The 26,545-nt window shown below is 42.4% G+C and overlaps 2 protein-coding genes across 4 annotated transcripts in view; one reads left to right on the plus strand and one right to left on the minus strand.

The window, feature by feature from the left end:
• The window catches only part of nkain4 (sodium/potassium transporting ATPase interacting 4), a 107,804-nt gene extending 97,364 nt beyond the window's left edge, over positions 1-10,440 (plus strand). For 2 of the 3 annotated variants that reach the window (XM_061981004.1, XM_061981011.1), the window contains one exon: positions 2,634-4,910. In XM_061981004.1, coding sequence (XP_061836988.1) covers positions 2,634-2,643 — 10 coding nt within the window. In that variant the 3' untranslated portion in view covers positions 2,644-4,910. Of the gene's footprint in view, positions 1-2,633; positions 4,911-10,292 lie in introns of those variants that run through there. The other variant, XM_061981020.1, reaches the window with a different exon arrangement.
• Positions 5,383-18,020, minus strand: birc7 (baculoviral IAP repeat containing 7). Its single transcript, XM_061980994.1, has 7 exons — positions 17,438-18,020; positions 16,951-17,050; positions 16,786-16,873; positions 16,642-16,687; positions 10,247-10,456; positions 7,274-7,339; positions 5,383-7,176 (listed from the first exon to the last, which is right to left on the minus strand). The coding sequence occupies exons 1-7, from the start codon at positions 17,964-17,966 to the stop codon at positions 6,968-6,970; spliced, it is 1,248 nt and encodes a 415-aa protein (XP_061836978.1). The 5' UTR covers positions 17,967-18,020; the 3' UTR covers positions 5,383-6,967.
• Positions 18,021-26,545: the final 8,525 nt, after the last annotated feature.

The following is a 26,545-nucleotide window of genomic DNA, read 5'->3' on the forward strand; positions in this document are numbered from 1 at the left end:
GACTATCTGGCGTAGTCTCCTCTCCAGTACACCTGAATAGACCTAACCAGGAAGGCTGAGTAGTGTGCTCCCACGATAGTTGGAACACACCCCTGCCCCACCACTCCCCTTTTTGAATAAAGGAACCACCACTCCAGTCTGCCAATATAGAGGCACCACCCCAATGTCCACGCAATGCTGCAGAGCCTTTTCAACCACGACAGCCCCACAGCATCCAGGGCCTTAAGGAATTCCGGACAGATCTCATCCACCCCTGAGGCCCTGCGACCGAGGAGCTTCCTAACTACCTCGGCAACCTCAGCCTCAGAAATCGGAGAGCCCACCACAGAGTCCCCAGGCACTGCTTTCTCATTGGAAGATGTGTAGGTGGGATTAAGAAAGTTTTCGAATTATTCCCTCCACCGATCCACAACATCTCCAATCGACATCAGCAGTACAAAGTCCCCACCATACATGGTGTTGACAGTGCACTGCTTCCCCTTCCTGAGGTGCTGGATGATGGTCCGGAATCGCTTCGAAGCCGTACGGAAGTCGTTCTCCTTGGCTTCTCCGACCTCCTCCCATCTCTGAGATTTTGTCTCTGCAACTGCCAAAGCCGCATACTGCTTGGTCTGTCGGTATGTGTTCGCTGCCTTCCCATGAGCCAAAAGGACCCAAAAGGGTTCCTTCTTCTGCTTGACTGCATCCCCCATGGCTGGTGTCTACCAGCGGGTTCTGGGATTACCGCCACGGCAGGCACCGACCACCTTGCGGCCACAGATCGCCTGCCTCGACAATGGAGGGCCGGAGCATGGTCCATTCGGACTCAATGTCCAGCGCCTCCCTCGTAACATGTTCAAACTTATTCCGGAGGTAGGAATCAAAACTTTCTCTGACGGGAGACTCTGCCAGACGTTTACAGCAGACCCGCACTATGCGTTTGGGCCTGACAGGTCTTCCCCCACCATTCGAGCCAACTCTCTGCCCCTCTCTTCACCCAAGTGTCCAAAGCATTAGACTGCAAATCCAATGATACAACCACAAAATTGATCATGGAACTGTGGCCGAGGATGTCCCGGTGCCAAGTGCTCATATGGACACCCTTATGTTTGAACATGGTGTTTGTTCTGGACAATCTGTAACAAGCCCGAAAGTCCAATAACAAAACACCACAGTGGTTCAGGGTGGCCGTTTCTCCCAATCACACCTCTCTAGGTTCAGGAAAGCTACTCTCTCGTCCACCGAAACTCCAATGTACAGGCTCTCAGCCGCGGGGCAACGAGTATAGCCACCTCCGCCCGTCGTCTATCACTGACAGATTGGAAAAGAGTCCAGCCCCTATCGAGTAGACTGTTTACAGATCCCCTGCTGTGCGCCGAAGTGAGACCGACTAGATCCAGCTGGAGCTTCTCTACCTCGCGCTCCAGCTCAGGCTCCTACCCCCGAGCGAGGTGACGTTCCACGTCCCAAGAGCTAGCTTCTGAAGCCGAGGGTCGGACCACCAAGCGCCCTGCCTTTGACTGCGGCCCATCTCACAGAGCACCCGACTTTTATGGCCCCTCCTCTGAGTGGTGAGCCTATTGGAGGGGAGACCCACATAGCCTCTTCGGGCTGTGGAGCTCTTCCTCCAGGCCTAGCTCCAAAGGGGGGCCCGGTGACACGCCTCCGGGCAAGGGAAACCTCCGTCCTTGATATTGTCTATTCCATAGAAGTCTTTGACCTGCTCTTTGTCTGGCCTCTCACCTAGGACCAGTTTGTCATGGGAGACCCTTTTAGGGGCATAGAAGCCCCGAACGACAGCTCCTAGGATCATTGGGACATGAAAACTTCTCTCTAGCAATTCAGTGAATAATTTGTTTATTCTTTACTGTTTTATTAAATTATAAATAATTATAGTATTAGATAAAATGATTGTATACCTAATACTGTAATTAGTTATAATGAAATAAAACACAGTAAATTGACAATAAGCCCTGAGTATGTGCTTTTACTGCAATTTAGTGAAAGAGATTTTCAACAGGGACCATGACATCCCAGGGGTCTGCGGTGGTACTGTACATTAAATAAATACAAATATAATAATGATTATAATAATAATAATATTAATAATAACAATACTAATAATAAACAAATAAATTCTTATTGCATGTTTAACATAAAAACATAAATAAATAAACCAGTGTATTGTTTGAATATCTTAGTAGTGGACAAAACAGGCTAACTTTGTGACCAGTTTAAAACACAATTTTATAGGACATATGTAAGTAGGGGGTATTTGCTCCATCTCTCCATCAGTTTGGTGTTCTTCTGCCCAGAAAACGTTGAAGAACCCTGATTTGGTGTCTACTTTTAAGTATGTGTGGTATAAAATGAGTAAACATCTATACAGTATTTATTTATCATTTTTGCCTGAATTATTATTTTTTGTTTAGGTTTAGGTTATGGTTACAAGGTGCACATTCATAACAAATTCATAAAATCCCAACTTGAATCAATGTTGTTAAAAACAAATGAGCCCAAAAACAAATTTAGGCGTTTTAGGCCGCAACAATCACAAAAAAGCCAGTGAAATCCCAGAGGGACCGATTTAAATAATCACAAAAAATGGCTTTGTCACATAACCCAAAAACTTCCCCCCCACATTTTCTCTCCAGGTCTACGTAAATAGGAGAACATCCAGGAGGGAAGTGACACACGCTGACGGATCTCATGGAGGAAAAAATGGCTGTTTTAACCAACTGTTAGTTCCATGGCACTGGGACATGCCAGACATTCTTCCCTCTCCCACTTTATACTCTTTTCAGTACTTCAAACATGCCACTCACTGGGGGGCTGCATGGAAAATACACCTCAGCTTAATTGTCTTCCTCTTCATCATCCTCATGTATGTTTTCAAGCATTTTTTTAAATTTATATTTGTTGCCTTTCCTACCAGCACAACTATATAGAGCAGTTTATAAATACCTTTTCGTTTTTAATTGCCAGCAACTCAACATTCTAAGTCTGTGTCTTAGCGCCGTCGTCATTCTGCATGTCATCGCTGGTTTGGCTCAGATTTTGGCCTCGGGGCTGAGGCTGAGTTACAATGAAGCTTGTGGAATGAACCAACCATTGTGCGCACTGCCTGTTTACTTTAGGCAGGGGTCTTTGTGCGTACATGCACGCAGGCAGGGGCAGGAAAAAGGAACCCAATCTACAAGGACACCCATCAGAAAGAGACAATGTAAATAACGCAATGAGGGCATGGAGGAAAAAAGTTATGGCATGCAAGTTTTTAAAGTTTTGTTTTTTTCTGGAGTCTTGCGTCTGTGATGATTTTTCACAAACAGCCAAGTCGTCATCACTGAAATGTCAGGTGTTTGTGTTGGAAGCGGTGCGTGAGATTGTCATGCATCCTTGGCATATTCTTAACAGTCAAGAAACAAGAAATGTTGCATAACATGATGTAAGATTAGCCATCCCCAAGTGCTGTCTACTGCCGCCTTTTTATTGTCAATGGCAATAGTAGCTGGTGTTTGAAGCATGTACATATCGTACTTCATTGGATGTGTAGAACCTATCAGACTACAACACTCGTCCATAAGATGGATTTGTAGCCTGGGGTGTAATAAGAGGGAGAAAAGTGCTTTTGATTCTTTGGGCCCATGACTGACACGGGCCCTAAAAAGTAGTCAATTATTAGTCCATTAGGCACACTTACTTGTCAGTGTAATATTTCAACTGAGCAGTCAAATGTCATATTTATGTCTCTGGCTTCAAGCATGGACACTCAATAGTTGTCATGCCTCCCTGATAAAATGCACTTTTTGTTGGTCATGTGGGAAAAAGTCATTTTTAGGGGGTGAGAAATCCACTGTTGCCTTACCGCCCTCTAGTGTTTACTGAGTGCAAGTGCAAGAGCAGAAGAAGTCAAGTATTATCTTTTTGTCTCGACTCAAAATCCGATGCAATAAGAGAAGAGGTGTCTTTTTATTTAGCACTTTGCCTTTTTTTATGTTACATTTATATTTCATCTTTTTTTTTTTTTTTTTTTTTTTTTTTACTGAATCTAAAGTGCTTAATTTGGGATAAGGATCAAACATGGTGTTATTTTGCAGTGGTCTATTAAGTATATGGCTGGTTATCAGATTCCAGTAACAATGTTACTGGCAGGTGTTCTGAAAAATGCCATTTCACATTGGATCTTTTCAAATACAGTTGTCCCTCGTTTATCGCGGTTTATTGATCGCGGACCTTACAAACAAATAAGCATCATTTATTATAAATTGAATATTTGCATAGCAAGAGCATTAAAAAACTTGGATATGACCGTCTAAATATGTTTTTCAACATTTTGAGAGGTTTCTTGACATGAAAAAACACTTTAATCACCTTTACACTTATCATCAAACATACTGTAGTTATGCCAAACCAATCAGTGGCCACGATACTAAACAGTGTACTGTTTCGGATTGGTTAACCTCTACTGCAGGGGTCCCCAACCACCGGTCCGGGGACCGGTATCGGTCCGTGACACATTTGCTACCGGGCCGCAGAGAAACATTGAATAATTTATAAACGACTGCATTTTCTCCAACGTAACTTTGACCTGTCCCACTAGACCAGGGGTCGGCAACCTTTACCAGTCAAAGAGCCATTTTGACCAGTTTCACAAATTAAAGAAAACAATGGGAGCCACAACATCTTTAGAAATTTAAAAACGAAATTACACTGCATACAAGGTTTTTTTTTTGCTTTGTGCTATGTGTAAACCAAGGGTCTCAGACACGCGGTCCACACCTTATTCTCTCGAACGTGCCGTGATGGTACAGTATTTAGCGCACACTTCAACTAGTGTGCCGGCCCAGTCACATGTTGTATAGGGCTTCTGCTTGCTCACGTAAGTGACAGCAAGACATACTTAGTCAACAACCACACAGGTTACACTGACGGTGGCGGTATAAAAAACTTTAACACTCTTACTAATAATGCGCCACACTGTGAACCCACATCAAACAAGAATGACAAACACATTTCGGGAGAACATCTGCACCGTAACACAACATAAACACAACAGGACAAATACCCAGAATCCCATGCAGCCCTAACTCTTCCGGGATACATTATACACCCCCGCTACCAAACCCCGCTCACCTCAACTGACACAGGGGGGAGCAGGGTTGGGGTGGGGGCGGGGTTTGGTGGTAGCAGGGGTGTATAATGTAGCCCGAAAGAGTCAGGGCTGCATGGGATTCTGGGTATTTGTTCTGTTGTGTTTATGTTGTGTTAAGGTGCAGATGTTCTCCCGAAATGTGTTTGTCATTCTTGTTTGGTTTTGGTTCAAAGTGTGGCGCATTATTAGTAAGAGTCTTAAAGTTGTTTTATATGGCCACCGTCAGTGTAACCTGTGTGGCTGTTGATCAAGTATGCCTTGCTGTCACTTGATGCATACAATAAAAGGCTAGGCTGGCACGCTGTTGGTACAGATTGTAGAGGGCGCTAAATGCTGTACCATCATGGCACGCCCTTATTATTATTGTTAGGGAGAAAATCGGAGAATATTAATCCCGGGAGTTTTCTGCTAGGGGAATCGAAATCCGGAAATCTCCCGGGAAAATCAGGAGGGTTGGCAAGTATGCAGCTGAGCCGCATCAGAGTGATCAAAGAGCCGCATGCGGCTCCGGAGCCGCGGGTTGCCGACCACTGCACTAGACACACCAATAGTTATTTATAGATGTACAATAAAACCATGTGTTGCCATTTGTTATATTTGTTATAACTTTGTGATACAATTCACATTAATGAACATATAAAATATAAATGTGACAGATTCTCGCCAAAGGCTGATTTCCATCTGCATCTCATTGCAAGGAAACAAGCCCAGGGCTTCCACTAATTCAGCGTTATAGTGAGTTGTATTTTTCATGCATTTATTTTTGCTGTGTTTATCTGCCACACGTGGAAAGCCGGTCCGTGAAAATAATGCCTACATTAAACCGGTCCGAGGTGCAAAAAAGGTTGGGGACCAGTGCTCTAGTGGCCAAAACTAATGTAGTATGGATATTTTAGTTGTTTTTTGCCATTGTGTATGCTAGGAAATGCCTAATTTAGGCCATTTTAAAGTAGTAGAATATGTTTACTAAAATGTTTGAAGCGTGATGTGGCGAGGGACGACTGTACAGTGAACTCCATTGGAAGGGACTGGTCACACCTATTGTGCACACTTGGCAAACTGATGTGTGTGTCATACTCAGTATTAAATACAGGGTAACACTTTAGTACGGGGAACATATTCACCATTAATTAGTTGCTTATTAAAGTAACAAAGACTTATTTTAGAGTTATTTGGACACTAGGGGAACATATAAGGGTTAGGGTTACGGTTAGGGTTACTAATAAGCAATAATTCTGAGGTTATTGAGGAAAGACTCTTAGTTGATGGCTTACTGGTTGTATAATAAAGCCATACGGAATAAGGCATTAATAAGTACTTAATAATGACTAATAAAGAGCCAATATGTTACTAATTTGCATGTTAATAAGCAACTAATTAATGGTGAATATGTGTTCCCCATACTAAAGTGTTACCAAATACAGTACATGGTTTTACATCTTGTTCTAATGTAGCGTCCCACATTGTGACTGGAATTGCAGTAGTTTAAAACTGTCCTGTTTGCTAGTGGCCACTGAAAACCATGGCACATCTATGTAGATATTTCTCTCTCTTTGTATATAAAGTGTTTTCTATTTTCACCTCCATTTTGTGCCCAGTGTTCCTTATACCTAATGTGATCTGACTGTATTCCTTCTCCAGAGCTGTGCTTAATAAACCATAGTTCTCTTTCAGTGCTCTCGTGTCTTTTAGTAGAAATCGGTGTAAAAAAACAAACAAATCTGCATTAACAATCACAGTGCAAACCGTTGAAATGTTTAGTGTTGATAATATTCAATAAGCAACCTGCAAAGGAAAACCTCAAGAGGAAAAGTCAAAGTCTCTCGTGCCGCACTCTCAGGACATGAAGGCACGGACGCTGCCTCTGATGACGGCCCTGCAGATGGGACAGTGGCGCAGGCTGGCAGCACAGTCGCCACACACCACCAGGTGACCACAGGGGATGAAGACGATGGACACCAGCTTGTCCATGCACACTTTGCACGTCCTCTCCTCCTGCAGCTGCCTCAGAAGCTCCTCGGGGCTGGGTTCCCTCCCAGTGGGAGCTGTATGCGAGACGTTAGCACAGTTTTCACAGTAAGTCTGTTTAGATTTCAGGTCTCAACACTGACAGGTTGAACATCAGCAGCTTCAACCTCTGACCTTTGTCTCTCAGGGGTTTTCGGGTCCTCACAGTTCCAGCACTAGGGCCTTGTCCGTCATCGTGCTCTGATAAACATCACACAAATGGCAAGATTTTATGACATCAAACATACTAAATGTAGCTTTTAGTAGAATTAGGGGCAAGTTCATATTGTGTTGTTTACACAAAAACCATTACATCAAGTATCCTTTTAAAATATCGTTTTCTTTGCAAGTTGGCTACCAAGTTGTGACCTCCTTTCATCGTCACTGTTTGACTTTGGGAGTAGAGTGAAATAAACATGACATTTTAACAAAGGGAAATTGAATTCAATTTCAGCAAATATAAATTGATATTAACACAAATCATATATATGACTAATGTACTTTTATTTCATTAAAACATTCTCTGCTGTTCTTGAGTACCACTAGATCAGGGGTCTGCAACCCGTGGCTCTGGAGCCGCAAGCGGCTCTTTCATGCCTCTGCCGGGGCTCCCTTTGGCTTTGAAGCCAAATGTCAACAAATAATGGTTACTTGTCAACAAATAATGGTTACTTGATTTATTATATTTAATTGTGTTTAGTTAGTTTATTTTAATCCAAGAGTTGTTATTTTAAAGAGTTCTGGGATCTTATCATATGAAAATAAAACACATTTTAATATATTGTCAATGGAAATATATGTTACAGCCCTTATGCGACATCGCTTTCTGCCATGCAATTGTATTGTTTTTAGCAGTCAACCCCTAGCAATGGACAGATCAAAAAAGAGAAACATTTTATTTATTTACATTTTTATTAATTTGCTGTTTTTATTGATGACTAGGTAGTTGTTTTAAATTTTTTGTCAAATGAATATGCCACAGTCGTATGCCTTCAGAATATTATAATGAGTGGATTTTTATTTTTTTATTCATTAATAAGGGAAGGAACAGTGTATTTTGTTTCTAATGTTCAAAACAATTTGATGATTTGCTTTGTTATACCCAGAAATAAATCAAATAAGTGTTTGATGTCATAATTCCTATAGCACACGTGTAACGAAACTATAAGTGGTGTTATCGTCATTTTAGGAATCTAACAGAGTTTGTGGCTTGAGGTGGGTTTTATTTGGGGGAAAATGGGCTCCAATGGCTCTTTGTATGCTGAAGGTTGCCGACCCCTGCACTAGATAGAGCCCAAGGACCGTCAGGGCTCATACCATTTTGACTTGAGATCTCAATATTAGTGGACATTGTCTAATTTAGATAATTCGTCTTTTGCCACTTTGCAGGGTTCTTAAAGCATATTCTACAACTTTTTTTTTTTGCCAAAATTAAGCATTATCAGGCATAAAAATGGCTAAATAAACTAAATCTATCACTACTACAGTAGTAACCCAGCAGGCACAAGACATGGATTACTTCTAAACAACAAAATGAATTTCAATAGTCAAGCCAACATCACAACCTGATATTAAATAAATGTAATCAAACAACATGTTGTTTCAATGTTGTATTTGTAACATAGAATATTGTTTGGGAAATTATCACAATTCAATGGTCAAATCAACGTCAGAACCCAACATTGATTAAAAATGATCAAAAAGCATGTGGTTCCAATGTTATGTTTGAGTTGCTCAATGTCAGGACCTAATTCAACAAGTTCTCAACGTTGTTTTAATGTCTGGTACCTGCTGGGAATGTCCATTAGATGAGACCGAACCAATCAAATCAGACTCTTCAGTATGGCTTAGCCTTAGGCAGCATTACCATACTGGATCGAAATAGTGTGAATGTGACTAAAGGGTGTTATTTCATGTCTGGAGGGCTCTCATAATGTTGGAAAAGGTATTTAGAAAGTAGTAAACTGTTTTGTTGTTTAATTGATTGTTCTACTCTGGGTTTTTTTTCTCTTGCTATGAAAATATTTGATTTATAATTAATGATTCCAACTTTGTGGAAATTCATTTATCCCAGTCATGTACAAAACCAATTAAGAGCGATAAAAAAGGGACAACTGTATAACAATTTTGTCAAAGGGTTGAAGGTGGATTAAATTGCTTTGTACGTAATGCACCACAAGGTAGAGCAGATTCACTGTAGATCAGTGGTTCTCAAACCACTTCAGTACCACCTCAGAAAAAACATGGCCCTTTAAGTACCACCATAATGACCAACATTAAACTACAGTAGCATAGTAGGCCTAAGTATTAATTAGAAACAAGGCAAAGGTTTAATTGTATAATTATTTTTAATATTTTTGGCCACTGTAACATTTAGTTAAGTTAAAAAGTTAAAGTTAAAGTGCCAATGATCATCACACACACACTAGGTGTGGTGAAAATGGTCCTCTGCATTTGACCTATCCCCTTGTTCACTCCCTGGGAGGTGAGGGGAGCAGTGAGCAGCAGCAGTGGCCGCGTCCGGGAATCATTTTTGGTGATTTAACCGCCAATTCCAACCCTTGATGCTGAGTGCCAAGCAGGGAGGTAATGGGTCCCATTTTTATAGTCTTTAGTATGACACGGCCTGGGTTTGAACTCACAACCTACCGATCTCAGGGCGGACACTCTAACCACAAGGCCACTGAGTCCCATTTCACATAGTTTGAACAGTAACACTGTGTTTGAACATAGGGCAATAAAACTATGTAGTCTATCAAGTGATTCTTTGGCGTACCACTAGATGAAGCTGTGTACCACTGGTGGTACACAGTGTGAGAATCACTGATGTAGAAAAACTGTGTTTAATCTACTTTAATTCATTGAATTCTAGTTATATCATTCAGGCATATGAGGAAGTTGGATTATTTTCCATCTCACTTAAATGTGGATTACACCTGCACTGATCAACAGCCCTGCTAACACATTTAATGTGCTGCTGTTTTCACAAATCCAGAGTATACATTGTGGCCGTCGACAATGTTTGTCATCGCCTGTGTTTGCTTACACTTGCACTCCTATCTCACACAATTGTTCCAAATCCTCATATTAGTAGAATGCTGATGTTACCTCTACTTTGTGGTCTTCTCTGCCTGTCCTCCTCCTCCGCCTGCAGCACATCGCTGACCAGGTCAGAGACGTGAGAGTAGTGTTGGCCTGTCAAAAGGTACTTGGTCTGGACTAGACTCTCTACCAGGCTGGCTTCAAAACCCATCTGGAGCACCGTCTGCACCACGGGGGAGAGCATAGCTGACGACGCTGACAAACTGCCAACCACATCTGAGAGAAGAAAGAATACACACATTTTTAAAACTAAACATTCTCAGTTTAAATGGTATACACATATTCATTCCACACAGAGATACACTAAATGCTTCCAATGTCATGTGTGTGTACAAAGTTTTTTCCTTAAACTTAATCCTGAGATTGTATTTCATATCTCTTGTTGTCTGTTTTACATTTTTTGGTAACCTGTTGTTGTTTGTTTTATACATGATTATTGCAGTCTAAAGTATGCAAGATATATACATTTTAGTATTTTGGATTAGATTTTTTTTAAAGGAGTTTGTAAATTCCCTATATCCAATAGAAGGTATCCTATTTCATTATTTCTGTCTATTGTGAATGAAGAGTACTTTTATAGTTGTTTCCCCATAACTGTACACAATATTTCAGGTATGGTAACACAAAAGAACATAGAACAGATCCATAAATACTGCAGCAGCACACTGTTTAGGATCTATTGCTTTGGTCATTGTTCAGTTGTTTAAATTAGTACCATCAATGTGGAAACATTGTTTTCTGTATGCATTTTGACTAACTGACTGTATTTTATGCTTGTTTACAAAACTGTTTAACCAGTGTTTTCAATTTAAATTTTTTTTTTTTTTTTTAACAATTTTACAGAATTGTGGGAGTAATGAAACTAGTTTCTATGTAGTGCATCTTTAAAATATTATCAGCACTTCACTTTATCCACATTTTGCTATGTTACAGCATGCAATACATTAAATGTTATCCTCAAAACGCTACACACACCAGTGACGTGCAGTCACTAGAGGCAGGTGAGGCGGGGCCTCACCTGCCATCATGGAAAGAAAAAAAATTAAAAAGAAAAAAATATATATTAAATTGTTAAATGTATCCAGTGATTATACTATAAAGTTATTTTCCATTTAACTTCACCAGTTTTAGATTATTTCTATTCAAAATCGCTGAATTTTCACATTTGCCGTTCAAATACTGAGAAGAGACGGTGCGGTGAACAGCAGCCAGTCGAGGCACGTCACTCAGTGCCTCAACATGGACGGACTCGGCTAACTGCTGGCCTGCTGTGCAGTGAGACTGTATTGCTATATGAACTATATTATACATTTCCATAGTTTAGTTAGCTGAGGTATATAATGTACAGTGTATTTTGTCAACAACTGTATGTGTGTAAAGTATTTCTTGTGCTGAGCGATCATAAAACGGCTGCAAAAGACGCACTGGCTGAGGCTCGCCTCCTGCACCCCCGCCGTAGAATGCACGGCAACCCCTGATGGGAGTGTTATATCAAATAAAGCCCACACTTAAACTTTCCACGTGCAAGATTGAATCTATTTAAAAAAGTTATTTCATAAGAAGCCAAAAAGTGCAAAAACAATAATGTTCGTGTTGGAGGAGTTGTGAATGACTGCTGGGCTACAACATTAGGTACACCTGCAGACTGCAGGTGTATCTAATTCACAACTCCAACACGAACATTATTGTTTTTGCACTTTTTGGCTTCTTATTAAATAACTTTTGTAACCTATTTTTATGGGCTTTCCTCTTTGTGATGTTAAGTTCCTGTTATGCGCTGTTATACAGTATATGCCTTGAGCTCTTATTTTGAAGGCGCTACGAGCGGAATTTTGACACGTTGGAGTGGAGCGGAAGTTTTTGAAAGAATGTAAATAAAGTGGTCCTCGTGTAAACTGGAGCCTCCGTGTTTGTTATTTTGTAGTTTCATACAGTATAGGCGACATTTATAAACCCTCGGTTAGACTTTTTTAAATAGATTCAATCTTGCACGTGGAAAGTTGAAGTGAGGGCTTTAGTTGATATAACACTCCCATCAGGGGGTTCATTAATCCAGCACAACAGCGGCGCATTTATAAGTAAAGGTAAGACCATAATAACGTTTTTTTATTAAATGTGCTTTTTTGTGTGCTACAGTTTGTATGTGTAAAGTTAAAGTTAAGTTAAAGTACCAATGATTGTCACACACACACTAGGTGTGGTGAAATTTGTCCTCTGCATTTGACCCATCCCCTTGTTCACCCCTTGGGAGGTGAGGGGAGCAGTGGGCAGCAGCGGCGCCGCGCCCGGGAATAATTTTTGGTGATTTAACCCCCAATTCCAACCCTTGATGCTGAGTGCCAAGCAGGGAAGAATGCTGGTATGAGCTTTTAAACATAACCCGTTAACTGCTGCCAATCAAATGGTGAATAAGATACTCTGTAGGATGCATATGTTTGTAAATCTGACTGTGATGAAGTCAGTGCCTCACCAGCCATGAACCTCACCGCACGTCACTGACACACACTACCCCAAAAGTTTTTTGTTTTTTTTTAGAATTGTTTGCAAATTTATTAAAACAAAAACATTAACAAACCACATGTACATAAGTATTCACAGCCTTTTCCCATGAAGCTCAAAAGTGAGCTCAGGTGCATCCTGTTTCGACTGATCATCCTTGAGATGTTCCTATAGTTTAATTTGAGTCCAACTGTGATAAATTCAGTTAGTTGGACATGATTTGGACAGGCACACACCATTCTATATATAAGGTCCCACACCCGACAGTGCATTGCAGAACACAAACCAAGAATGAAGTCAGTGGAATTGTCCGTAGACCTCCAAGACAGAGTGTGGGAAAGAGTACAGAAACATATCTGCTGCCTTGAAGGTCTTAATGGGCACAGTGGCCTCCATCATTTGTAAATGGAAGACGTTTGAAACCACCAAGACTCTACCTAGAGCTTGCCGGCTGTCTAAACTGAGCGATCGGGGGGAGAAGGGCCCTAGTCATGGAGGAGACCAAGAACCCGATGGTCACTCTGTCAGAGTTACAGCATTCCTCTGTGGAGAGAGGAGAACCTTCCAGAAGGATAACGATCTCTGCAGCAATCCACCAATCAGGCCTGTATGGTATAGTGGCCAGACGGAAGCCATTCCTTTGTAACAGTTTGCCAAAATGCACCTGATAGACTCTCAGACCATGAGAAACAAAATTCTCTGGTCTGAAGAGACAAAGATTGAACTCTTTGGCTTTAATGCCAGGCATCATGTTTGTAGGGAACCAAGCACCGCTCAGCATCAGGCCAATACCATCCCTACAGTGAAGCATGGTGGTGGCAGCATCATGCTGTGGGGATGCTCTTCAGCGGTAGATACTGGGAGACTAGTCAGGATAGAGGGAAAGATGAATGCCGTTCTGTACAGGGACATTCTGGATGAAAAGAGATATCTGAAAATGGTTGTGCACTAACGCTTTCCATCCAACACAATGGAGCTTAAGAGGTGCTGAAAAGAAGAATGGAGGAAGCTGCCCAAAGATACAGTAGGTGTACCAAGCTTGTGACATTGTATTCAAAAAGACTTGAAGCTGTAATTGCCGCCAAAGGTTCATCAACAAAGTATTGAGCAAAGGCTGTGAATACTATGTACACAACAACATTTTAAAATATGTCTTTAAAAAACTCTAAAACATTTGAAACGTGACTTGGCAAGGCACAACTGTAAATACAGTGAACTTGGATGGGACTGGTCAAACTGGTTGTGCACACCTGGCAAACTAGTGTGTGTATTGTGTCATACTCAGTATTAAATACAGCAAATTGTTTTGCATCTTGTAGTGTCCCAAATTGTGACTGGAATTACAATAGTTAAACAGTTGTTAAACAGCATGCTCTGATTGGTCGGTCTCTTCCAGTGGCCAATATACTGTAAAATGTATATTTTTAGTCCATTTAGCCTTTTTTAAGCTTGAAAATGCTTAATTTAGGACCAAAGTTATTTTAGCATGTGCTTTCTTTTATCCCAAAAATATCCACAATGTGATGTAGCCGCAATATTTGAAGCGTGATGTGGCGAGGCTTGACTATAACAGCAAATATCCCTCATAACAGTCAATGTCCCCCGCTGGGTTTGGTCCTTGGTGGGGAATTGTTAGGAAGTTTCGCTACAAGTTAGGTTTTAATAATGTTACATTTGTAATTTTGCACAAAAAAATTAATTATTGAACAATTTATTTCTCACAAATAAATAGAGTGCAAAACATGCATCAAATTCAATTCAAGTTCGAGTCAAATGGTATAAAATATTTACTAAATTCTGCTTAGGGCCCCTGCTTTGAGAAGACGTGATGTGTTCTAAGTACAATACTTCATGCCTTGTTTTTTGTTTTGTTTCTCAATGTGTAAAACTGAATATGAAACATGCATAATAACTGTGAGACAAATATCATGTATAAGGTTTAGAGCAGCTCGCCAGCTCATTTTGAGTAACTCACCAAAGGGTCAAAGAATATTTGCTTAAACTGTCAGTATTTTTGTAGTATGCCCGTATTTAATGACAAATTAATACACAATGGCATGAAACAATGACCCTAATGTTTGAGTGAACATCTGCTTTGTAAATAAATAAAATACAGTACAGTATCTCTAATTTTTATAAAGAACTTGGAAAGTAAATAGCAGAGACCTATACTATATACAGTCGTGGTCAAAAGTTTACATACACTTGTAAAGAACATAATGTCATGGTTGTCTTGAGTTTCCAATACTTTCTACAACTCTTATTTTTTTGTGATAAAGTGATTGGAGCACTCCTCTTGACAAAATTGGTGCAGTTCACCTAATTTTTTTTTTTTTTTTTTTTTTTTTTTACATGGACTTGTTTCTTCAGCATTGTCTACACGTTTAAGTCAGGCCTTTTGGGAGGCCATTCTAAAACCTTAATTGTAGCCTGAGTTAGCCATTCCTTTACCACTTTTGACATGTGTTTGGGGTCATTGTCCTGTTGGAACACCCAACTGCGCCCAAGACCCAACCTCCGGGCTGATGATTTTAGGTTGTCCTGAAGAATTTGGAGGTAATCCTCCTTTTTCATTGTCCCATTTACTCTCCGCAAAGCACCAGTTCCATTGGCAGCAAATCAGGCCCAGCGCCTAATACAACCACCACCATGCTTGACGGTAGGGATGGTGTTCGTGGGATTAAAGGCCTCACCTTTTCTCCTCCAAACATATTGCTGGGTATTGTGGCCAAACAGCTCAATTTTTGTTTCATCTGACCACAGAACTTTTCTCCAGAAGGTTTCATCTTTGTCCATGTGATGTCAGATGAAACAAAAATTTAGCTGTTTGGCCACAATACCCAGCAATATGTTTGGAGGAGAAAAGGTGAGGCCTTTAATCCCTGGAACACCATTCCTACCGTTAAACATGGTGGTGGTAGTATTATGCTCTGGGCCAGTTTTGCTGCCAATGGAACTGATGATTTACAGTGAGTAAGTGTGTCAATGAAAAAGGAGGATTACCTCCAAATTCTTCAGGACAACCTAAAATCATCAGCCCGGAGGTTGGGTCTTGGACGCAGTTGAGTGTTCCAACAGGACAATGACCCCAAACACACGTCAAAAGTGGTAAAGGAATGGTTAAATCAGGCTAGAATTAAGGTTTTAGAATGGCCTTCCCAAAGTCCTGACTTAAATGTGTGGACGATGCTAAAGAAACAAGTCCATGTCAGAAAATCTAAAAATTAGCTGAACTGCACCAATTTTGTCAAGAGAAGTGGTCAAAAATTCAAGCAGAAGCTTGCCAGAAGCTTGTAGATGGCTACCAAAAGCGCTTTATTGCAGTGAAACTTGCCAAGGGACATGTAGACAAATATTAACATTGCTGTATGTATACTTTTGACCCAGCGGATTTGGTCACATTTTCAGTAGACCCATAATAAATTCATAAAAGAACCAAACTTCATGAATGTTTTTTGTGACCAACAAGTAAGTGCTCCAATCACGCTATCACAAAAAAATAAGAGTTGTATACATTATTTTAAACTCAAGACGGCCATGACATTTTGTTCTTTACAAGTGTATGTCAACTTTTGACCACGACTGAATGACCTGAAACACATTGTTTGTATCTAACAGGTATTCTAATGACTGCAAACACAATATCTTGCAGCTAGCAAAGCATTTTTAGAACAAGAGTTGTTTCTCTCAAGGAATATGAAGATCTAACCAAAGTAGTGCCAGGCTGTTATGCAGTACAAAGCATTTAACCAACGAGCTGCAGTGTGTATTTTCTCTCTGTCGACTACATCATGCTGTGCGGACCCAGTTTCCCCTTTTTAATTTGACAAACATGTCTTTTGTTGTTGTTTTTGTGCAAATACCACCACTTGTTTTTTTGTTTTTTTTCAGAAATTACTTACCATTTCTGGAGCCAATTTCTCTGCCTGTGGACATTTGTGAGCCACCCTAAAGGATGATATCAAATTTTTTGTTAATAACGGAGTCCTAGTGGTAAGTGGTTATTGATGATATTGATGAAAAAAAAACTGATAAACGGTCCTCACCACAGGCACAGTCTCACCCAGATGGAAATGAGCATCCTGGATGTTTCTGATATATTCCTGCCCTCTTGACTGAATTAAAAACTCACAACTACAAGAAAACAACAACACAAAGATATTCTTCGTTCTGTAAATGTGCTGCATAACGCACACGTGTTTTTTGGTTACCGTGGGAACCACTTGGCGTGCTCCTGCCAAGGGTCGTCTCCCAGCTCCCAGTTCCTCAGTCCTCCATCGCAGTAGAAGCACTTGACATTGTCGCCGTGACCTGATGGCACAAACAAGACAAGAGTTAAACCAACTTTTTGGTCGGATTAAACAGACTAAGTGCAGTATTTGTCTATTGTTGTATGTTTTTGTCATCAGGATTACACACTTTTTTTTAGGAATTTTTTGTATCATGTCAGTGACTATGGTGCTAAACTAGTATTGCTTTGTAACAATGAGTATTGCAACGTCTGAGTGCTGCTTTATACTGTAAGTAGATTTAGCATTAGCAATAGCACCCGTGGCCTAGTCCAGGGTGTTCTCTTGACAACACCATGACTCAGCAGGTCAATTATGAACTGTGACAATGAGAGGTCACTCGAGCACTGACCGGGTTACAGCTAAATATTCCACTCATAATAATGTTGCATGTTTGGAGAAAAAGCACCTGTGTAGAAAAATCCAGCCCTGGCAAGAAGATCCGGCTGGACTGAAGCCTCTGTGGGCCAGTTGTGGAAGGTTGTGAGCCGGGAATCCTCTGCTTCCATCTCGGGGTAGACCGCCTGTCCTGCCGTCCCCTGGTCGTCCATAGTCATCCTCTGGAGTTGGCTCAAAAGTTGCCCGTCCACAGAGTCCGAGGAGCCAGCTCGCAGCGGAATGTTCCCCACAGCTCGTCCCAGTATGAAGCTGCAGGTGGGGAAATGTCTCTTGTGCTCGGCCGTGGGACTGTCTCCGTGTACCCAACATCTTAAAACCCCACCGCAGCAGAAACACTGGACTTTGTCTCCTTGGCCTAAAAAGAAGAATCCCGCCTTGGCGAGGTCTCCAGATGTGACAGGAGCATCTGTTGGCCAGGTCTGGAACGTTTGAAGCCTCTCGCCTTCTCCGCGCATCTGAGGTTCTTCCAGGATGTACAGCATAGTGCTTCTGTCATCTGTCATTCCGGAGCATGAAGGGATTCCTGCAGTGCCGGGCATCCCGTCTACGGTCCATAGTGGAGCACACACTAAAAGCCAGTGAAGTGCATTACTTCCAATACGATGTGCTGTGGGGGCCTGCGTGGAGGCCAATGGGAAACTACATTCTAGAAACAAAACACCCATGCTGGAATGTTTTCTGATTGGTTAATCTCTGAACAACTGACTCAACATGCCATGTTGTTCCTCCTCTTATTAGACAAAGACAAACTATGTAAAACAGTGGTCCCCAACCACCGATTGGTACCGGGCCGCACAAGAAATAAAAATAAAAAAATGAAAAATAAAGAAATTAATTAGTTTTTATTTTTTTTATTAAATCAACATAAAAACACAATATATACATTATATATCAATATAGATCAATACAGTCTGCAGGGATACAGTCCGTAAGCACACATGATTGTATTTCTTTATGAAGCAGTACATCTTTGATGTATTAATGACAAAAATAAATTAATCTGAATCTGAAACCGAAAGCTATGGACCCTTTCCCCAAAAAAATAATATAACACAGCTTTACCTCCAATGTGTGTGATGCACTTTATGTATCAAGATTGCATTGTCTTATATGGCGTACACAATTTATTAGTGAACAATAGGAAAAAAATGCACCTAATTTTATGCAAAAAGTCATTATAATCATTAAATACATCATCTATTATTACTACATATTGTCTCTTATTGCCTTTATCTGAATGAGTAGGTTCTTGTTTTCCGTATAAGTCATCTTTTTGTTTTTAATTTACAGTTACCTCAACTTAAGAGTGCCCAGACTCAACAGTGATTTAAGATAAGAGTTGTCTCTTGGCTAATTGTTATGCTGTAAATTGCAAGCAAACATTTTAGGTACAAGCATCCCCGACATTAACCAAATCATCCGGTCTTACTTGCTAGCATTAGCTTTTAGCTAAAGAGCGACACAATTTTGTTTTCCCACCGTGGGAATGAAAAAAATAAGGGTGAAAGAGAGTGCTGAGAAGAAAAAGTCGATGATATTTATTACATTAAAGAAAGAAATCCTCAAAAACATAACAAAGCATGTCAGAATGAGTCCAACACCAGTCAAGAATGCTGAATTATTATTTAAACGGCAGACATTTAGACATGAAAATACAGAAAAGCTGCCGATGACTGAAGAGCAGCTGGAGTCCAAGGTAAATACTCTACATGATTATTATATAACTTCATAAAACTACTGCAGTTGTTAGTAATACATTCTATTGCAGGAGTCCCCAAACTACGGACCGTGGGCCGAAAAAAAAAAAAAAGATTATTATTTTTTTAAATCTGTCCTTTCTTATCCATTTTCTACCGCTTGTTACTCTCTGTGTCTCCTAGCCGCTCAGTCAAATCATATTGTCTAAAAATGCATTTCCCCATCAATAACATGACATCATTGCGCTCTGAATATATATATATATATATATATATATATATATATATATATATATATATATATATATATATATATATATATATATACACAAAGGAGGCGGCATGGCATAGTGGGTAGAGCGGCCGTGCGAGAAACCTGTGGGTTGCAGGTTCGCTCTCCACCTCTTGACATCCTAATCGCTGCCGTTGTGTCCTTGGGCAGGACACTTCACCCTTGCCCCCAGTGCCACTCACACTGGTGAATGAATGATGAATGATAGGTGATGGTCGGAGGGGCCGTAGGCGCAAACTGGCAGCCACGCTTTCGTCAGTCTACCCCAGGGCAGCTGTGGCTATGAAAGTAGCTTACCACCACCAGGTGTGAATGAATGATGGGTTCTCACTTCTCTGTGAAGCGCTTTGAGTGTCTAGAAAAGCGTTATATAAATGTAATCCATTATTATACATACATACACACATATATATATATATATATATATATATATATATATACACAATTTTTAACCCAATGCTGCCCCCAAGTCAAAAAGTTTGGGGACTCCTGTTCTATTGTATTGTTTTTATACAATATTTCTTATCTAAAAGTGTTTTTTCTTTTTAAAAGGCATGTCAGGTGTTAAAATTGTGGTGATATGGAGTTGGGGGACAGGCACCTATAAAACTGATTTCAGTTCATTTTAATGGGAGACATTGATTTGAGATACACAGATTTTGAGATAAGAGCTATGTCACAGAACCTTATGATGGTAAGTTAAAGTACTTATGTAGTTTGTGTTTGCTTTCAATTAAAATATTTTGTTTGGAATAAGAGCTGTGAACTAAAAAGTGCATTTTTGTCTGATCCTTATAAGGACATCCCAGAAACTCATCCAGGGTTAGGAAGCCCTGGACGAGCAACTACATTTAAAAGGACCATTCAAGTAAAACATGCATCTTAGTAGAATTAGAGACTGTAAAATGTCCATGGGTATGAATGTGAGTGTGAATTAGTGTTTGTTTATATACTTTTACAATAGTTATATAAAAATGGAATAGGCTCCAGCTTATCCGAACCCTAATGACAGGCCTTATACAAAATGGATGGATGATTATCTGTTACCGGCATTTAAAAAGTATTTGACTCTTCCTACATTGCATTAAAATTGATTGTGGGAATGTCATTGCTGCCCACTGCTGGTGACAATAAGAAATTCTGTTTTGCAGGCCATAAACCTGATAATACTCATTATACATGAGTGATAAATTGACTGTAATAATCCATCCAAGCTCCTTAGTTCCAGTGAAAGGAACTTTGAATGCTCCAGGATATCAAAACATTTTGGACAATTCCATGCCCCCAACCTTGTGGGAACAGTTTGGGTCTCTTCCTCTTCCAACATGACTGTGCACCAGTGCACAAAGCAAGGTCCATAAAGACATGGATGACAAAGTCTGGTGTGGATGAACTTGACTGGCCTGCACAGAGTCCGGACCTGAACCCGATAGAACACCTTTGGGATGAATTAGAACAGAGACTGAGAGCCAGGCCTTCTCGACAAACATCATTGTGTGACCTCACCAATGCGCTTTTGGAAGAATGGTGGAAAATTCCTATAAACACACTCCGCAACCTTGTGGACAGCCTTCCCAGAAGAGTTGAAGCTGTAATAGCTGCAAAAGGTGGACCGACATCATATTGAACCCCATGGGTTAGGAATGGGATGGCACTTCAAGTTCACAAGTCCGAGATGCTGGTGCAGTTTTACTCAGCCATCATCGAGTCCATCCTCACCTCCTCCATCACCGTGTGGTTCCCCGGCACCACAGTCCAGGATAAGCATCGACTGCAGCGTATCGTACGTGCTGCTGAGAAGGTGATTGGCTGCGAGCTCCCATCCCTCCAGGACCTGTTCTCCTCCAGGACCAGGAGGCGTGTGGCGGGTCGGATCACAGCTGGCTCTTCTGGAGGGGGACGGCGTGGCAAAGTTGGGAGAGTGGCCGTGTCAGCAATCTGAGGGTTACTGGTTCAATCCCCACCTTCTACCATCCTAGTCACGTCCGTTGTGTCCTTGAGCGAGACACTTCACCCTTGCTCCTGATGGGTCCTGGTTAGCGCCGTGCATGGCAGCTCCCGCCACCAGTGTGTGAATGTGTGTGTGTGAATGAGTGAATGTGGAAATAGTGTCAAAGCGCTTTTGAGTTCCTTAGAAAAGTAAAAAAGTGCTATGCAAGTACAACCCATTTACCATTTACCATCTTCTCACCCTGGTCACAAACTATTCTCCCCTCTCCCCTCAGGCAGGAGACTACGGTCCGTCCAGACCCACACCTCCCGCCACCTGAACAGTTTTTCCCCTCGGCCATCAGGCACATGAACAATAATAAGATCTTTGATTGATTGATTGAAACTTTTATTAGTAGATTGCACAGTGAAGTACATATTCCGTACAATTGACCACTAAATGGTAACACCCGAATACGTTTTTCAACTTGTTTAAGTCGGGGTCCACTTAAAGTGATTCATGATACAGATATACTATCAAATATATACTAACATCATAATACAGTCACCACACAATATAATCATCAGAGTATATACATTGAATTATTTACATTATTTACAATCCGGGGTCCCCCCTCTGGAGCCAGGCCCGGAGGTGGGGCACGATGGCGAGCGCCTGGTGGCCGGGCCTGTCCCCATGGGGCCCGGCCGGGTACAGCCCGAAGAGGCAACGTGGGTCCCTCCTCCAATGGGCTCACCACCCATAGCAGGGGCCATAGAGGTCGGGTGCAGTGTGAGCTGGGCGGCAGCCGAGGGCAGGGCACTTGGCGGTCCGATCCTCGGCTACATAAGCTGGCTCTTGGGACGTGGAACGTCACTTCGCTGGGGGGGAAGGAGCCTGAGCTAGTGCGTGAGGTGGAGAAGTTCCGGCTAGATATAGTCGGACTCACTTCGACGCACAGCAAGGGCTCTGGAACCACTTCTCTTGAGAGGGGCTGGACTCTCTTCCACTCTGGCGTTGCCGGCAGTGAGAGGCGACGGGCTGGGGTGGCAATTCTTGTTGCCCCTCGGCTCAAAGCCTGCACGTTGGAGTTCAACCCGGTGGACGAGAGGGTAGCTTCCCTCCGCCTTCGGGTGGGGGGACGGGTCCTGACTGTTGTTTGCGTTTACGCGCCAAACAGCAGCTCAGAGTACCCACCCTTTTTGGATTCACTCGAGGGAGTACTGGAGAGTGATTCCCTCGTTCTACTGGGGGACTTCAACGCTCATGTTGGCAGCGACAGTGAAACCTGGAGAGGTGTGATTGGGAAGAATGGCCGCCCGGATCTGAACCCAAGTGGTGTTCTGTTGTTGGACTTTTGTGCTCGTCACAGATTGTCGATAACAAACACCATGTTCAAACATAAGGGTGTCCATATGTGCACTTGGCACCAGGACACCCTAGGCCGCAGTTCCATGATCGACTTTGTAGTTGTGTCATCGGATTTGCGGCCTCATGTTTTGGACACTCGGGTGAAGAGAGGGGCGGAGCTTTCTACCGATCACCACCTGGTGGTGAGTTGGCTGCGATGGTGGGGGAGGATGCCGGACAGACCTGGCAGGCCCAAACGCATTGTGAGGGTTTGCTGGGAACGCCTGGCAGAGTCTCCTGTCAGAGAGAGTTTCAATTCCCACCTCCGGAAGAACTTTGAACATGTCACGAGGGAGGTGCTGGACATTGAGTCCGAGTGGACAATGTTCCGTACCTCTATTGTCGAGGCGGCCGATTGGAGCTGTGGCCGCAAGGTGGTTGGTGCCTGTCGTGGCGGTAATCCTAGAACCCGTTGGTGGACGCCGGCGGTGAGGGATGCCGTCAGGCTGAAGAAGGAGTCCTATCGGGTTCTTTTGGCTCATGGGACTCCTGAGGCAGCAGACAGGTACCGACAGGCCAAGCGGTGTGCGGCTTCAGCGGTCGCGGAGGCAAAAACTCGGACATGGGAGGAGTTCGGGGAGGCCATGGAAAAAGACTTCCGGACGGCTTCGAAGCAATTCTGGACCACCATCCGCCGCCTCAGGAAGGGGCAGCAGTGCAGTGTCAACACCGTGTATGGTGGGGATGGTGCTCTGCTGACCTCGACTGCGGATGTTGTGGATCGGTGGAGGGAATACTTCGAAGACCTCCTCAATCCTACCAGCACGTCTTCCTATAAGGAAGCAGGGCCTGGGGAATCTGTGGTGGGCTCTCCTATTTCTGGGGCTGAAGTTGCCGAGGTAGTTAAAAAGCTCCTCGGTGGCAAGGCCCCGGGGGTGGATGATTCCTTAAGGCTCTGGATGTTGTGGGGCTGTCTTGGTTGACAAGACTCTGCAACATCGCGTGGACATCGGGGGCGGTACCTCTGGATTGGCAGACCGGGGTGGTGGTTCCTCTCTTTAAGAAGGGGAACCGGAGGGTGTGTTCCAACTATCGTGAGATCACACTCTTCAGCCTTCCCAGTAAGGTCTATTCAGGTGTACTGGAGAGGAGGCTACGCCGGATAGTCGAACCTCGGATTCAGGAGGAACAGTGTGGTTTTCGTCCTGGTCGTGGAACTGTGGACCAGCTCTATACTCTCGGCAGGGTCCTTGAGGGTGCATGGGAGTTTGCCCAACCAGTCTACATGTGCTTTGTGGACTTGGAGAAGGCATTTGACCGTGTACCCCGGGAAGTCCTGTGGGGAGTGCTCAGAGAGTATGGGGTAACGGACTGTCTTATTGTGGCAGTTCGCTCCCTGTATAATCAGTGTCAGAGCTTGGTCCGCATTGCCGGCAGTAAGTCGGACACGTTTCCAGTGAGGGTTGGACTCCGCCAAGGCTGCCCTTTGTCACCGATTCTGTTCATAACCTTTATGGACAGAATTTCTAGGCGCAGTCAGGGCGTTGAGGGGATCTGGTTTGGTGGCTGCAGGATTAGGTCACTGCTATTTGCAGATGATGTGGTCCTGATGGCTTCCTCCGGCCAAGATCTTCAGCTCTCACTGGATCGGTTCGCAGCCGAGTGTGAAGCGACTGGGATGGGAATCAGCACCTCCAAGTCCGAGTCCATGGTTCTCTCCCGGAAAAGGGTGGAGTGCCATCTCCGGGTTGGGGAGGTGATCTTGCCCCAAGTGGAGGAGTTCAAGTACCTCGGAGTCTTGTTCACGAGTGGGGGAAGAGTGGATCGTGAGATCGACAGGCGGATCGGTGCGGCGTCTTCAGTAATGCGGACGCTGTATCGATCCGTTGTGGTGAAGAAGGAGCTGAGCCGGAAGGCAAAGCTCTCGATTTACCGGTCGATCTACGTTCCCATCCTCACCTATGGTCATGAGCTTTGGGTCATGACCGAAAGGACAAGATCACGGGTACAAGCGGCCGAAATGAGTTTCCTCCGCCGAGTGGCGGGGCTCTCCCTTAGAGATAGGGTGAGAAGCTCTGCCATCCGGGGGGAGCTCAAAGTAAAGCCGCTGCTCCTCCACATCGAGAGGAGCCAGATGAGGTGGTTCGGGCATCTGGTCAGGATGCCACCCGAACGCCTCCCTAGGAAGGTGTTTCGGCCACGGGGAAGACCCAGGACACGCTGGGAAGACTATCTCTCCCGGCTCCCGGGGGAACGCCTCGGGATCCCCCGGGAGGAGCTGGACGAAGTGGCTGGGGAGAGGGAAGTCTGGGCTTCCCTGCTTAAGCTGCTGCCCCCGCGACCCGACCTCGGATAAGCGGAAGAAGATGGATGGATGGATGGACAATCCGGGGTGTGGGATATGGAGGTGGGCGGGGTGTTGGAGGGTTAGGTTTGGTTGGTATCAACACTTCAGTCATCAACAATCAGCATCAACAATTGCATCATCAGAGAAATGGACATTGGAACAGTGTAGGACTGACTTGGTAGGATATGTACAACAAGTAGTGGACACAGAGAGAGAGAGATCAGAAATTATAAGAAAAAGTGTCCACATTTGATTATTTACAATCCGAATAGGTATTATGTGGAAGGGAGGGTGTTCGTTTAGGGTTGTAGTTGCCTGGAGGTGTTCTTTTAGTGCGGTTTTGAAGGAGGATAGAGATGCCCTTTCTTTTACACCTGTTGGGAGTGCATTCCAAATTGATGTGGCATAGAAAGAGAATGAGTTAAGACATACTTGCCAACCTTGAGACCTCCAATTTCGGGGGTGGGTGCGGGGAGCGTGGTTGGGGCGGGGGCGTGGTTGGGGCGTGGTTAAGAGGGGAGGAGTATATTTACAGCTAGAATTCACCAAGTCAAGTATTTCATATATATATATATATATATATATATATATATATATATATATATATATATATATATATATATATCCCCGCGACTCCGAAGGGAATCAGCTGTAGAAAATGGATGGATGGATGGATATATATATAAGAAATAATTGACTTTCAGTGAATTCTAGCTATATATATATATATATGTATATATATATATATATATATATATATATATATATATATATATATATATATATATATATATATATATATATATATATGTATATATATACATATACACATATATATATATATATATATATATATATATATATATATATATATATATATATATATATATATATATATATATATATATATATATATATATATGTATGTGTGGGAAAAAATGATTTTTTTCCCACACATACATATATTGCGCTCTACTACGGTATCAAGCACTATTTTTTGGATAACCTTATTAAGACATTTATATATATATATATATATATATATATATATATATATATATATATATATATATATATATATATATATATATATATATATATATATATATATAAATAAAAGAAATACTTGAATTTCAGTGTTCATTTATTTACACATATACACACACATAACACTCATCTACTCATTGTTGAGTTAAGGGTTGAATTGTCCATCCTTGTTCTATTCTCTGTCACTATCTTTCTAACCATGCTGAACACCCTCTCTGATTATGCATTGCTGTGTGGCACGCACAAAAGTGTTTTCATCAAATGCACTAGATGGCAGTATTGTCCTGTTTAAGAGTGTCACAACATTGCTGTTTACGGCAGACGGACTGCTTTACTGTAGACGTTCTTTATATTGTGGGAAAGCGGACTCAGGTCCGCATGGAGCTGGAGGGGGCGTGGCCTCCAGCTCCGCCTGAATTTCGGGAGATTTTCGGGAGAAAATTTGTCCCGGGAGG

This window comes from Nerophis lumbriciformis, linkage group LG01, assembly GCF_033978685.3.
Source record: "Nerophis lumbriciformis linkage group LG01, RoL_Nlum_v2.1, whole genome shotgun sequence".
Taxonomy (NCBI): Eukaryota; Metazoa; Chordata; class Actinopteri; order Syngnathiformes; family Syngnathidae; genus Nerophis; species Nerophis lumbriciformis.